Source organism: Jatropha curcas, chromosome 8 (genome assembly GCF_041381405.1).
Source record: "Jatropha curcas cultivar XTBG-Jc1 chromosome 8, XTBG_Jcur_1.0, whole genome shotgun sequence".
Lineage (NCBI taxonomy): Eukaryota > Viridiplantae > Streptophyta > Magnoliopsida > Malpighiales > Euphorbiaceae > Jatropha > Jatropha curcas.
Genome location: NC_143158.1, coordinates 1,404,449 through 1,419,812, shown reverse-complemented (window position 1 = coordinate 1,419,812; position 15,364 = coordinate 1,404,449). Strand labels below are relative to the sequence as shown.

Below are 15,364 nucleotides of genomic sequence, written 5' to 3'. Positions count from 1 at the left end.
CAACGTCCCTCTCAAAGCAAAGCAATAAGCAAGTAGCTTGGTAATTGCACATGCACCATAACTTTATAAGCAACTTCAGTTATTTCTTTAAAGTTCTATTCATACAATAGAATTTTTACAAGGAATCACTTTCTGCAGAGAGCAGACTAATCTTCAACTCTGATGACCCATCATCAATTATCACCATATTGTCATCACAAATAGTTGAGGAAACCCTGTGAAAATTTGGTGTTGATTTCAAACAAATTTACATTTGAAGAAAACTGTATTGATAAGTAGAATTGTAGAAAAAGATTACATCATTAACAATTCATTGACGCATAAAACATAATGAAGTCAATGAGCATTTGGAAATTTACATACGGAGTAATATGGGAATCACCACTTTTTAGGAGCAACAAAACATTCTTCTTCCACTTTCCTGCTGTCTGCTATGCAATTTCATTCCAGTTGGACGCGAAGGGGCAGCTTTTACCAATTTTTTAGCTGCAAGAATTTTCTATTAGTATTAAAAATATGTTACTGGTGAACATGTATAAGCTCAATAGCTATTATATATGATATTTGGAGATAACGGCCACTGCAAGAAGAACTTCGTTATTAGAAATGCAGCAGCCAGTAGAAGTGTAAAACTCAGCCGTGCAATTTTGGACTTACTATGGACCCATACTCAATTACTTAACGTGTAATTTCCATTTTTTTTAAGGACAGTCCTTCTTTGGTACTAGTTACTATTTTTCAAACTAGCAACTAGCAAGTACATTGTAAGACCAATCATCAACATTGGATCCAATTTTAGATTCCAAGCAAGCCTATGTAAATGGCTCCACTGACTTACACTAGATATGGAGACAAACAGACTGTCCTTGCAAATTGCAAAATGTTCCAACAGAATCATAACCTTTTATCTAAATAAGTAAATGAGTGGTACAATTACCTATTTCATAAAAGAGCTCGTTCACATTCTGTGCAGTTTTTGCAGATGTTTCAAGGAAAACCAAGCCATTTTCTTTAGCATATTGCTCACCTTCCTGCATTTTGTAGAGTGTTTTACATAATTGCATAAAGGTATAACTAAATCCTCTTTGTGCATGCATTTGCAAATGATGGATGTTAAAATCAATTATTTTCTTCAGCCAAATTCATAAAAACAAGGGTAGAAGAAAATAAGACTGTCAAATACCTCGCTCGAAACTTTTCTCTTCTCTTCCAAGTCAGCTTTGTTGGCCGCCAAGAACATTATCAAATTTGGATTTCCTATCACAACATATAACATTTATCACCAAAATTCACATCAATAGTTGAATTATTTGTTCTATGGTCAACAAGTATCCAGATGAAATAAGTTCTTGATAATATATCAAGTTAAATTTGATGCTCATATAAACAGTTCTTATAAATACAAACATTTAAATTGAAAAGTTACTCAGAATTCAGTTAAAGTAATTTTTTGAAAGTTGAAACTCTATCAAATGGTATTTGACTTTGTGAAAACTACAAAAATGTTCCAAAGTTCATTATCAGAAGAACTGTATATCATATGGCACATGTTAAGAAGCCTAACATCTTCAATAGAAAGATAAAAGAAAAAGAAAGCAAAACTAGAAAAACAGAAAAAGAAAATATTAAATCACAATAACTGATCTCGAATGAGATATGCTAATTTCTCAAGTTAATGAGAAATCAATTCCACTCAGTTACCTTGCCTTTGCAACTCTAGAACCCACTTTTTGGCTCGTTGAAATGACTCCTAAAACACAAAAAAGAAAACATATTTTAAACTAGTCAGTTGAGTTCCCAATTCAAATAAGTTTGCTTTGCTAATAAGGGGAATTCCAATTGAAATGATCGTTTATGAGTACCCAAGGAAAAACAAGTGCATTTAACATTCATAAATGGTTTATCTGTGCATAATGAAAGAGACAACTAAACCATGTAACAAGCCGTTTAGGAAGAGAATTCAGAGGAGACGACAATCACATCTTGCGCTACATACTTGCATTATTTATATCTAGCAAGTAGCAACATAGAATGCCCATAATATTATAATGTACACTCACATAATGTTTATGTCACTTTATCAAAGTCTGAGCTCACAATGTCCCAACCATAAACATTGTGTTTAATAATTGACAGAGTCGTATATCCATAAAGAAGATCTAAACTTCACCTTTCCCTTTCACTAAGGGGAAAGGTGAAAAAGCTTCATAAAAGTTGATATGCGAGTAACTAAAGAACTTGCACAAAGTCATTGTAGTTATGGCTTATGAGTTATGTCCATTGAAATAAGCCAATTATATTTATGAGCCCATTCTACAATGTCTAATTCCATTAGGTTTAAGCAACTGTTAGCAATAAATAACAAATGAAGTAAAGAAGAAGAGACAGAGAAAAATAATAGAAGCTGAAGAAAAGCTACCGTGCTTGTGATATCATACACCACCACAGCTGCAGCTGCACCGCGATAGTACATGGGTGCCAAACTATGGTATCTTTCCTGCCCTGCTGTGTCCCATATATCAAATTTTATGGTGGCCTCGTTTAATGATAGAACCTGAGTGAAAAAGGCTGCTCCAATTGTTGATTCCTAAACATGATACTAATGTTAGAGATCATAAACATTGAATACGATGCATTAGAGAAAAACAATGAATCATATCGAAATTGAACCTGGAAATCAAAAAATTGGCCTTTGACAAATCTCAATACCAAACTTGTCTTTCCAGTCCCCATGTCCCCAAGAAGTACCTGATAAAAGCTTAACAATATCTAAAGATCAGATACTATTTCTTCACCAGCCATATATAATATGAACATATTAAAACGCTTCATACAAGATACTAACTTAAAAAGGGAGAAATTTTGTCTTTAACTTGCTGAAACAACGATTATCCATGTTTCAATTGAAAGGAAAAGAGGGGAAAAACCAGTTTAACTTTTACTGGGATAAGATCGGATCAAACCCATGAACAATACGAACTTGTTACGCCATAACCCGATAAAACAAAATCAAACATATAATTTCTTTCTTCGTTTTTGGATAAAATAAATAATTAGAAAAGGGAAAGACATACCCACCAGCTTGGCTTGTATGTTCTTGTTGCTTGCTCTCGCCATTGCCAATGGATCAAAAATTCACACAGAGAGACAAAGAGAGAGCGTTTTTTGAAATATGGTTGAAAACGAAACCGAAACCAAGGCCAAGAGTCGGCGTGTCGGAGATGGAGGGTAGTGGGAACAAAAAGAAATACTAGTAAGAAAGCTGCAATCGCTGTTTCCACTCGGACTTGAGATGAATTGAGATTGGATTGTGGGTCGGCAATGTGGAGCAAGCAGAATATGACCGGTAAATAGGATTCTGCAAATTGACTAGTAGTTTGTTTGTTGACTGATAGTTTGGATGCTTTTTTTTTTTTAAGTTTAGTTTTAGGATTAAGCTGTTTGTGCTTTTGACTTTTCTATTTCTGCCGTAAGTTTTACACGTCGGCACATGCCACATCAATGTGCCATGTCATTCCACGAGCGGGACTTGTTAACTATCTGACTCCGCCACTTGCAAAATTTTGCCGCAGATGAAACCTTTCCCTCTCACATGTGGGAAAAACTTTGTCTACAATAGATCAAAGAGAGGGAAACGTTTCCTTCCCTCTCAAAACGAAACTTTCTTCTCTTGCTTGCTGATCATCTTCAATATTAACTGACTGATTTTGTGTTCCCAGTAGAATCAATCACAACATAAGATAACTAATTCGGATTAATAATATTTTATTTAAGCTGTTGAAGAAAATAGCTTCCTTGTTTGAAGCATTAGACTTTTGTGTTTCCATGGCAAGATTAGATAGAAAGTGAAATTGAATTTGAAAAATACATTCAGATTTAGCAATTCAGCAACAAAATATTGAAAATTATCCATCGTAAAACGGTCCAAATGGATAAGTGCGTGTTTCAAGGCCGGACGGAGATATTTCATATCGACTCTCAACAGCCGCTCCATGTAGCCCCACCGGAGAAAAACATTTCAGGATTGATTAAAGTATTTGAGGTTGAAAATAAAAATTAGATTGCTATATAAATTTTCAGGATTGATTGACGGTGAATTTATTTATATAAAGAATAGTAGTAGTTCATGAGAGATGATGCAGAATAAAAAAATAAAACCGCCTAATACACGTGGAAGATTGTGGAGAGGGAAGTAGAGGTAAACGATGAGACGACATGTGAGAATATTTTTCTAGTCATCTTAGTACATAGAGAGAATCTCATACGTGTGCAAAATACAAACAGCCACATATACTTCCCACATGAAAAACCTCATCCCCCTCCAGGCACCCACTCTCACCTCCATGGGCCTTCCTCCCTTTTCTTCCCCACTTTCGTCATTTCATATTCCATACAGTTCCTCCGGTTCTCATCACTCTCAACATCAACCTTTAAATAAAGTCTATATATCCAATAATTGAATATACCCTAGTTTATGTTTTATTCTTTATTCAATGTTTTATGCATTTCTTATAATTTTCTTTTTGAAATTTATTGACACCAAATAAACCATTAATAAACTTAAATAGGAAATTCTGAAGCTCAATCATCGAAATCCTATTACGAATTTCAGGGGACAAGATTGGACAATCTAAACAATAATTGAATTGGAATATATATATATATATATATATAGAGAGAGAGAGAGAGAGAGAGAGTTGAACCGAACCAAATATCATAAATTAAATTAAATTTATTCAATTTTTAATTAAAATTATATTTATTCGTGAGCTTTTTGATAATAAAACTATAATTTGATATATATATATATATATATATATATATATATATATATATTATTATGAATGTTGATCTGGGTTTTTATGGAGTCCAACCGAATTGTGTAGAAATACCTAACAAATATCCGTTTTGGATTTCATGCACTGCAGGAAATAGATACATTGTTTGTTTGTTTGGTTATAAAAAAGACAAAAAAGCTAGAATCATAGCGCACCACTTGATTGGATTACCAATTCTAACCTTACACTATTTTTGAGAATCATATAATTCTCAAACCATATAAAATCGCCACAGACCAACTATTATTTCAGTTTGCTCTTCTTAATTAGTTTCTTTATGGCGTCCCATGGCAGCATCGCGGTTTCTACCTCCTCTCCGAAAGGCGGCAACGGAACCGAAGGTGGCTCCGCCATATTGAGTTCGCCAAAAGGCCAATGCCTGTGTTCGCCGACGACGCATGAAGGATCGTTTAGGTGTAGATTTCATCGGTCGAGGTCAGCGGCGGCTTCGATGAAACGATCAAAGTCTATGCCAACAAATAACGCCGTAAATACTCTGTCTCCTAAGTCAGTTGAGTCTACTTAGTTAATTAAGTAGTCGGTGTTATTATAAATATATATGCAGCAACCGCATCAAATCCTTCCTCTGTACCTCCATCAAACTCTGTAGAAAAATAACGGAGTATATACATATTTTGTGTTAAGGATTATTTTGTGATTTGCAGTAAGATTGTTTCTATCTTAATTAGCCGTTGCCTAACATCCACTCTCACTCTTTCTCTTTTTCTTCAATCTTTTTTGTCAATTTGAAATTTGAAAATTATCGTTAAAATTGGGTTTTGTTGTTGATGATAAAAAGTTAGTTCTATAGTAGTATTTTTTAATTTTCAAATATAAAAAAATAATTGGAAAATATAATTTATCTGCATTAAATATCATGGGTTAATCAACAATTGGTTTGATTAGTGGATCATTATCCACAAACTGGGTCCAAGTTATATGTTTTATCTCTAATAGTTTTGTCCACAGCGCGATGGTTGAGATATGCTTTGAGTGGCCTAGAATAGGTTTATAATGAATTATATTACTAATTTTAGGTTAATATTGGACAAGATGGATACTTACAAATTTGAATTAGTAGCCGAAAAGACAGTGACTGTTGACTGTGACAATATGAAAAGCACAATTTCGCTTGTCATTTGTCAATTTATAAATATTTTTAATTGATTTTGACATTATCTACTTAATGGTTAAGTCTATTTCCCTTTTTTTTTTTCAAATAAAAAATGTTTGTGTTGTCATTTTATCTGGGTCTGAACTGTATTGGATCAAGATCATACGATTTTTGTCATTTCTAGGAGAAGCAACCGATTGGCTTCGGGTTCACGCGTCATTGTTTGTTTTATGAGTGCAAGACAGAAGCACCGTCACCGTATCATCTTGCCACCAATAAAAAATTTGATTGGGTACCTGAACCTGATCCGAAAATAATTGTTTTTTCAATTGGAATGTGGTAAATTTCTTATACAAAGACAAAGATATATCCTGTTTCTTCTTTTGTCCAGAAAGGAAATTTGTTTTCCCATTCACTCTTTTTCTCGTTTCAGCTTGCTGTTGCTGATGTGATTAATGTCACCCGATGCACTCTTTTTGTTATTGCACATCTTAACATGGATTCTTATGATAAAAAGGAATGAATTCCATATTTAAAATTCAAATTTGAATAATTTTATTAAGTGATTTCCATCTCTTATTTATTTTTATCAAAATTTGAATTATATCCATCTTCCAATTATTTTATGTAATTAACTTTTTTTGGGATATGTATAAAATTAAAGTAAATATTAAGAAATTTTCATTTGTTTGATTAATTGTGGCTAAAATTACATCTATCATTTGTAAACTTATTCACTTATAAAAATTATATCATGTTCTTTATGTTATTGGATCCATTTGTAGTTGGTAATTAGCAGCATTTTCAACGTACAATCCAACGGCCCATATGAATTCTCCAAATCCTTTGTTTTTAAAAATTATTAAAAAATCCGCTTAGATGTTGGTTGGCTATTGCTACGTTCTCAATACGTTAGAAACGTACGCAAAGTCGCAAAGGAGTGTTTGGCAATTCTTATTGCGCCGGCCACCGAGGCAGCACGAAAATTCACAAATTTCACAAAACAAAATGACCTCAAAATTCTCCAATGCTCCGTATACTTCTTTACCTTCCCACCCTATTCCGCACAACGTCATCGTTTTGCCCTACTACCAACCACCTCCGAATCCGTCCCTCATCTTCCTACGCCGCTGCCTCCTCTTTACTTCGGTCATCCTCCTTCTGTCTGCTGTTGTCTTCTTTCTCTACCCTTCCGATCCCGCCCTCCAAGTAGACCGAATTCGACTCAACCACATACGAGTCAACTCATCCCCGAAACTCACTCTCGACATATCTCTGTCCCTGCTCATGAGGGTGAGAAACAGAGACTTCTTTTCTTTAGACTATGACTCTCTTGACGTTTCGGTTGGGTATAGAGGGAGAGAGCTGGGGCTTGTAAGGTCTCAAGGCGGGAAACTTAGAGCGAGAGGATCGTCGTACGTTAATGCCACGCTTGATTTAAATGGGCTACAGATTATTCATGATGTGTTTTACTTGATTGAGGATTTGGCTAGGGGCGTTATCCCCTTTGACACTGATACCATGATCGAAGGAGAGCTTGGACTCTTGTTTTTCAAAATTCCTATCAAGGTCATTTGTTTCGTCTTCTTGCTTCTTTGTCTTAAATTTGTGCTGGGTGCGTGATGTGGTTGATTTAATTGGATATGGCGAATGTGTGAATTAGGGAATTTGATTTATATTTGGGAAAAACGATTCAGTGCGTATGGAAATTTTAGGGGTCATCCAATTTTGAACAATATGGGGCAGCAACTGTGCCTTTATTCTCACACATGCTAGATGTATATCAATTTTATTAGAAAGAACAAATAGAAGAGGGAAAAAAAAGAAGAAAAGCTTAAGGAAAAATGCCTGAGATCAGTACAGTAGCCTCTAAGGTACTGTTTCACATAATTGGGCTATCTTTTGCGCCTCGTCTCTCACAGGCATGCCAGCTTATGTCTTTTGCCTGTGCTTTAGGGTACCTTCAAGCATTAGTGATCCTTGCAACTTTAATAGTTATGAGCATTAACCTTGCACGTTTCAGCTCCTTTTACCATTTTCATGTCTCGCTGCTATTTTGCTTATTTTATTCATGATGATATATAATCAAACTTATGTCCTTCACAATGTTTCAGGCAAGAGTATCGTGTGAGGTCTATGTGAATACTAATAACCAAACAGTTGCCCGTCAAGATTGTTACCCTGAGGTGAGGAACTGTTATTCTTTATGATGAACAATATTACTATTTTGAAGGATTCATGCAACTGCTTTATATGTTGCATGCATATCACTCATTACAAACGGCGACCCTGTTGCTTTTCGTTATTTTGACTTCTTTCTCTTTTATTATGGCAGTCTTAGCTATTACATTCCAGCTGACAAGAAGTGTTTATAAGGTATTAAATTCCGTGGCCGTCGTTATTTTATTCCAATATATGGTATTCTGCTTATATTTCTTACACATGCGACCTGAAATGATTTCATATTTTGGAATTTGGACATTCATATTTTATTCCCAGTTAGCTACTTCCATCTTACTGCATTTCTACTAAGGAGCGTCTTACATTCCTGTTTTCATTCCATGTACTGGTTGATCTATGCTCTCAGATAATCTAGGGCTATAGTTTTTCTTTTATCTATATTAATTGATCATACTAACTGTCTATTTTGCTTTTCTAATACACGAACCGGTATCTAAATTTTCCAGTGATATGAGGGACCTTGGTCTGTGGCAGAGTGTCTTGAAGCGGAAGTACATAGAACTGGGTGCTGGAGGTAAATATTCTTATGTTTCCAGTAGCCCTTTGAGTTGCTAGTTCTATTCAGAAATTGATTGCCATTTGTAGCTTGGGCGAGTTCTTTGTGGCTTCTGATTCGATTTAGTGCAAAAGATTCATTTGGCCAAGGAACAAAGCTATCTATGTATTTACATTTTACACCCAACTTAAATGAAATTTATTAGAATTTTTCCATTCATAAGGTTGTTGCTTCTGTATATACTTGTTGGGCCCATGAATACTTCTCTTAGAATCAAATTGATCCAGCAGATAACTGTTTAACAGATTATTCTGTAGGCTATTTATTACCAAAGATTACGCTAATTCACGTAATTCTGCATTTACTATCGCAAAAATGATTTCTTCTGGGAGATGGGTATATAGAATGAATTAGAACAGAATGATCTGATACGCTTAAAACATCCACATAGATGTGCTTCTGGCAGTTGGCAATTGGTATTGTGGAAGGTGGATAAATCATCCGTGATCATGAACATAGAGAATAACTATGAACCTTCTTCAAACTGACATGTGGCTTAATCAAATGAGAAGTTGAAAAGATAGTGACTGCATGTCAGCAATTATGTTCTAATAGACTGTACTTGTAGGCGGTTGTTGCTTTCGAAAAAGAAATTTGTTCTGTTGCTTTTTGGCAGAGAATGACTATTGGTTGTTGTAGGAAATAATCTCCATTTCCTTTAATTAATAACTTGAAAATTCTAGTTTACTTATTCTCCAAGTCCGAGTTGGTGTAAAAAGCAAAAGTATACAATATGTGCATCTTCTAGAGTATGGGATCTGATAGATGCATCCATTATTAAGATGTGATAAGCTTTTCTGTTCTCTGCAGGAACATTCTTCTTTAGGTAAAACCCTTTGCTAGATGCCTATCTTTTGTTATGAATGCAAAATTGAGCGGCAGTGTTCTTTGGTACCCATCGCAATGGGCGATAGTTTAATTTTAAAAAATAAATAAAAATAAGAGAAAGAAAAGAGGTCGTGAGTTTGGAATATATGCCATTTATAACTTTGAAACTTTCGTAGGGGCTGATCATTTGTGTTCTGCTGCATTCAATAGTACCGTATCATATAATAATTACGTAATATAGTAATTTATAATATTATATTAAATAGGTCATAATCAAATTAGGCAGGTTAATCAGATTAATATATGTATAATTATGATAAAATTTTAAGCGTGGGATAGATCCGTTTATGGCTCAACCCAGTTTTGAACTAATTTGAGTCCAATTAGTTTCGTTTAGCGTCTTCTAATTCTAAATGGGTAGAGTTTGAAATTGCCAGTCCTACCTTTCTGTCCTGCTTCTTTCTCGTTGTGCGTTGTGGTTCGCAGCGCTAGCAGGCTTAAAACGGACTGATTTTGAAAAAATTTTCTTGATGGAGGAGGCAATTCAAGAAATTGTAGAAGGAAGATACATAAAATGGATTAAAACCCATTTTTGTTATGTAGTTTATACATTTGCATTAAGCCTTTGAACTTTAATTACAAACTTACAAGTGTACTCACTTCTTTGTTATTCTACGACCCCATTCATAATCACCATGGTGATATCTGCACCTGAATGATCCTGCGTGTCTTGTCGGGGAACAAATACAGCTCTTTATCGAGCCACCTCCAGCAGCAGCAGCAGCACCACCACCACCACCAGCAACAGCAGCTGTCTCTAACCTTGCATGTTCAGTCATGGTCTCTACTGCTTGGAAAACAAACCATCTTCGCTCGAAGACCCCATGGCTAACCAAAGGTATGATTGGATTACACATTTTTCTTCAAAAACACCCACTTCTTCCTCTTCTTGATGCTGTTGATATTTTTTGCTGAGGGAACAGAGCTTGACAACCAAAAAAAGAATCTGTGGTCTATAGGGTTTTATAAGCAAAGAAAGGAAGGACTAAAGAGACGTGGTTAAGTAAAGTTAAACCTTTTATTAGAAAATGAGATTGATTCCTTCTTTAAAGGGTTTGCTTTTGAATCATTTGCTTGGGTGTTTTATGAGTTTACGTTCAATAATCTGATGAGACTCGTCCAATAAAGGCAGCCACTCGCACCGTTCCACCTCCACACCCAAAACGAGACATGAATGAGAGGCCACTTGAACTATTGCACCTCCACTCATCGAAGCCTAACCAGAACCATAACCTATCCTCTAGAAACATAAGGTGTTCGCTTATCTTGGCACGTGCTAGTCATCCTGCCAAATGGCTCTACATGTAACAAAAGCCCAAGTCATGCAACTTCCACTTGTTACGTGCCGAGAGGCAATAATACGCAAAATCTCACATTCATAAATCTAAAATCTTCTTGCATGGGTTGGTTAATTGGTAGAGAGGGGACGTATTTGATTGTTTGATTATGATTTGGTTAATTTTGGGTGACGACTGAGGATAGGGTTTCAGACTTTTTGTTAGGACAGAGATAGAGAAGAATCTCGAGGATTTCTATGTAATGGGACAAAGATGCTGACGGTTTTTTAAGATGGAAGTGAGGCAGTGTTCGGATTATGTGGATTTGGGTAATTATAAATGGATTTAATTTATTTGTTCATTAAGATTATTCTAAATGAATTCGGATTTAGATAATTTTAAAATTTATTAGTACTCTAACATGGTGTTCTCTCACATTTTTTTAAATTTGATATATATATTTTTTAAATATAATGGAGGGTTGAACTCAAATTAAGAAACTACTCGTAGCCACGCCACCCCAATCATACCAGCATCAACAAAATCGCGAAGGTTTCTGCAACCTCGAGACATTCTTAGAGTCTCATTAGCAATAGCATCGACAACAATGGATAAGGATCAAATTCATATAAATAATTAGTATTATCTCAATTTTTCAAAAATATCATATAAAATATAAATATAAAAAAGAAAGTCAAAAGATTGTCAAATTAAACCCTTGTAATCTAATCCATTGCTCATTTTTCATGTGTCTTTCACATGAAAATCAAGATGAACTGGAATATAAAAAAAAATAAAAAAAGTGCGGTCATTTATATTCACGAGAATTTTATATTTCAGTTTTTATAATTATACACGGATATCACGTGCGTTATGAGTTTGTAGTGCATTATTATTATTATTATATTTTCATACATTGAATGATACTATTAGATAAATCTATTTTAAAAAAACAATATTTTATACATTAGATACCTTTTTCAAATTGAGTATCGGTTCTGCGATGAATTGATATTAATATTCAACATAGAGAATTGATTAATTTTCCTACATGAAAAAATATATTTGAAAATTTGATAGACTTATTCCTATCGACACTTCCATTTTCTTCTTTATATACATAGAATTCAGTACGTGAATCATATTTTAATTTTTATTAAATAATATAAACTATCGGTCTATTTTTTATGAAAAAATTACTATTACATCTCTATATATTGAAATATATTTACTTTATCTCTATTTTTTAGAAATGTTTATTGAAATTCTTTTTTTTTTTATCCGTTAAACTAATAGGTCTTTTCGTTCAAAATACTCATATTTTTTGTCGGTGATGTTTAATTAAAAGTCATAAATACCCTTATTTTTCTTTCACATTTTCATTTTGTATCAAACATTCAAACCTCTCTCTCCCGAAAATTTACAAAAACAGAGAAAAACAAAACTTCATCATTTTGACTCTAAATTCATCCAATCGAGCAAAAAATATTAATTCATTATTAAGAATATTTAGAATTAAAAATAAATAAAGTATAAGAAGAGTGCAAAGAAATCGTGATATACATACATTCTTATCTGCAACACATGAATTAAATGAACTCCATAGCAAAGAAATCTTTTAAAAAATAATAATAAAGGGAAGGAAAGAAACAAGAAAAGAGAGAGAGAGGCAGAGGAATTGACAAAAAGAAGTAAAAATGCCACCATGATCTTGTTTTCGTATTTGAATTCTGATGACTGAGACAAGGAGAGTTTGGTGGTGAACTAACTATAATTGCAGAGAGAGAGAGAGAAACGGCGCCTCTCAACTGATGTTGCTGTTGGGTGTGAAAGGGTAATTCGGGATTTATCTTCTATTATCTCTTTTGATTAGTCTTTTCTCATTGAATAAATGGAAAAAAGGGCTAAATTAGGACGGAAAGACCTGAATGATTACAAACTAAAGGGGTTATTATACAGGGATCAAATAATAATTTCCCATTTTATCAGTATCTGTCTCAGATAACATTTCGTTTTCCTGATATAATAATCAACACTCTAGAAAAAATAACTTTCAATATAATATAATATATATATGGAAAGGTGGACTTTTCAATTTTCATTTTCTCTTGAGGAAGAAATCCATGATCCACTGATCAATCCAAGGACTTGGGCCACCTCGGGCTGGGTGTGTGTGGTGTGGCTTCAAAGTTTCAACTTTCAACCACAAAATCTTTTTCTGAAACTTCTTATTTTTTAAAATGAAAAGGATGAATTTGACTTGGTCAATTTATTATATTCTGATGAAATGAAATAACTAGAAGAAAAGAGGAAACGCATGGCATCCCTCGTTAGACCACTGCACTTGTTTATTGTACGGCTCTTCTTCTTTTTTTGAAGAGTGATGTCTTCTTATTATATTATTAGGTATCAATGATATAATATTTAGTCAAAGAAGACAAACTAAGAATTAAATTATAATTTGTCAATCACTCGATGATTTGATCGAATTTCTCTTTATATAAAAAGGGAAAGACGTTGAATTTGAATCATTTTGAGTATAAATTTTTTTTTTAATTTATACAGTTCCTAGTATTATTTTAAATAATTGAATCATTTGATAAATAAAAAAAATATGTAATATCAAAAATTAATAAATATAATGAATCAATAACTGATTAAATCAGTAGAATTTAATTACACCGATATGGATTTTATCTGAAAAAGATTAGGATTCAGAATCTCAGATTTTTTTTATAAATTGAAATATAACGGGAACGCAAGGAATTACCAAATCTTTCTAGAAAATATTTTTCAAAGCGCTTACCAAAGATAAAAAAGTGCTGCAGAAACGGGGTCGTTCTTGCCAGAAACGAAAGTTAAAGAGCCACGAGGCAACGTTTTATAGGTCTATCTTCTGGTCCGAGTCAAATAAGCCGCCAACCGAGTTAAATGTCTCGTGTCTACGACGCGTTCCCTTCTAACCCACTCTCACTCTCCTTTTCCTTTAGTTTCGTGGAAAATTCAAATTCTGTCTCTCTCCAAACCGAACGTGCTCTTTAAGCTCATATATAAATATCCACAGCTCCTTTCTCCGCACACCCAACCCATCTTTTTATTTCACCAATTTACACTCTATCTCAAATTGCTTCGTCCTTTCTTCGATTCTTGAACACTCTCTCTCTTTTTCTGATTTGGAAGATGAGTCCTATGAATTTATACGCTCTTCCGATTATTGGATTCATGTTCTTGGCGCTTTTGCAGCTTGGCCATGGGCAAGCAATAGCTCCTTCTCCTGCAGCAGAAGGCCCATCCAGCGATGGTACGTTCCTTTCACGTTTCGCATCTCATCAATTTTTGGATCTATTTTTCTTTCTTCTAATTTTAGTTTTGGTTTGATATTGCAGGAAATACAATTGATCAAGGAATTGCTTATGTTCTTATGTTAGTGGCTCTTGCAGTCACATACCTTTTCCATTGATTCTTTTCTATGGGTTCAGATTCTTTATGTAATTTCTTCCCAATCTCACAAGAGAAATTGCAGCCATTTTGTATTTTATTTTTTCAATCAGTAAATATCTTGTAACTTATTTTTTTTGAGGAAAAATAATAAAGTCCAATATATTTCTTATCAGGGGAAATATTTTGCAAATATTTGTTTGATTCAACTCATACGATCTATGGGATTTCGCATAATCATGCAGTATTAGTAGAAAATAATCAAATATAAAAGTCACTAATTAAAATTAAGTAGCTAATTAAAGATGGATATTTTAATAATTAAATTCAAATCAATATGAAAACTCTAAAATTTACTATGAAAAAAAAAAGATAAAGTCGATGCTCTCGAAATTACAATAAATAAATTTAGCCCTCAATATTAAATTTTTAAAATATTAAAAAAGATGATTAAAAATTGAGTTTACGAATGTCATGACATAAAAAATAGTAATTATTTTTACATTTGAGTTCCTTGCCTTAAAAGAATTTAAGGCTCGAATCGAACATATTTCTTTAGAATCTTTAAAATTAATTATTGATTATGTAAAAACCGATAAGAATGGAGATTTTTTAATGTTGGAATTTAAATGACCATGAATTTGATCTATCGATATATTTTCCCTTTTTTTTTTAATTAAGAAGAAAAGGGGAAAAAACACTATCCATTGTATAAAGACTTAAATATTAATAAAAAAATATTTATTTGCCCTTAATATAGAAGACTATTTATCCATCAAACTAATAATGAATTGCTTCCCTAGTTGGACAATTATTTTCATTCCAGTTTATTATTATTATTATTATTATTATTATTCAACTGTAAAAATTTTATTAGATTGACTATTATTGGTGGGCTCATATATGGAATGTAAGTACAATAACACCATGTCTTATACGTCTGTGGGTTTGGCTTGGTGGGTTCAGTTAAGCCGCTCAAGGAAAATTAGTGTTCCATCGAGATATTTAGCAT

General features: G+C 33.5%; 2 protein-coding genes across 6 annotated transcripts; one reads left to right on the top strand and one right to left on the bottom strand.

The window, feature by feature from the left end:
* Positions 1-62: 62 nt before the first annotated feature.
* Positions 63-3,254, bottom strand: LOC105637703 (ras-related protein Rab5). Of its 4 annotated transcripts, none has more exons than XM_012221282.4 (8): positions 3,079-3,254; positions 2,671-2,748; positions 2,420-2,587; positions 1,702-1,750; positions 1,184-1,257; positions 938-1,031; positions 364-486; positions 63-215 (listed from the first exon to the last, which is right to left on the bottom strand). In XM_012221282.4, exons 1-7 carry the CDS (start codon positions 3,115-3,117, stop codon positions 389-391), a joined length of 600 nt encoding a protein of 199 aa, XP_012076672.1. In that variant the 5' UTR covers positions 3,118-3,254; the 3' UTR covers positions 63-215; positions 364-388. The 4 variants fall into 4 exon arrangements, with proteins under 4 accessions (XP_012076672.1, XP_020536358.1, XP_012076671.1 ...); XM_020680699.3 differs by having other exon boundaries at positions 383-486; XM_012221281.4 differs by having other exon boundaries at positions 63-486.
* Positions 3,255-6,822: 3,568 nt separating this feature from the next.
* LOC105637702 (Late embryogenesis abundant (LEA) hydroxyproline-rich glycoprotein family) lies at positions 6,823-11,275 on the top strand. 2 transcript variants are annotated; one of them, XR_016322150.1, is made up of 5 exons: positions 6,823-7,521; positions 8,067-8,138; positions 8,288-8,328; positions 8,640-8,707; positions 10,328-11,275. XR_016322150.1 is itself a non-coding variant. In XM_012221280.4 (4 exons), the coding sequence occupies exons 1-3, from the start codon at positions 6,832-6,834 to the stop codon at positions 8,291-8,293; spliced, it is 768 nt and encodes a 255-aa protein (XP_012076670.3). In that variant the 5' UTR covers positions 6,824-6,831; the 3' UTR covers positions 8,294-8,328; positions 8,640-8,911. The 2 variants fall into 2 exon arrangements, 1 of the variants encoding a protein (XP_012076670.3); XM_012221280.4 differs by lacking the exon at positions 10,328-11,275 and having other exon boundaries at positions 6,824-7,521; positions 8,640-8,911.
* The last annotated feature ends 4,089 nt before the right edge of the window (positions 11,276-15,364 follow it).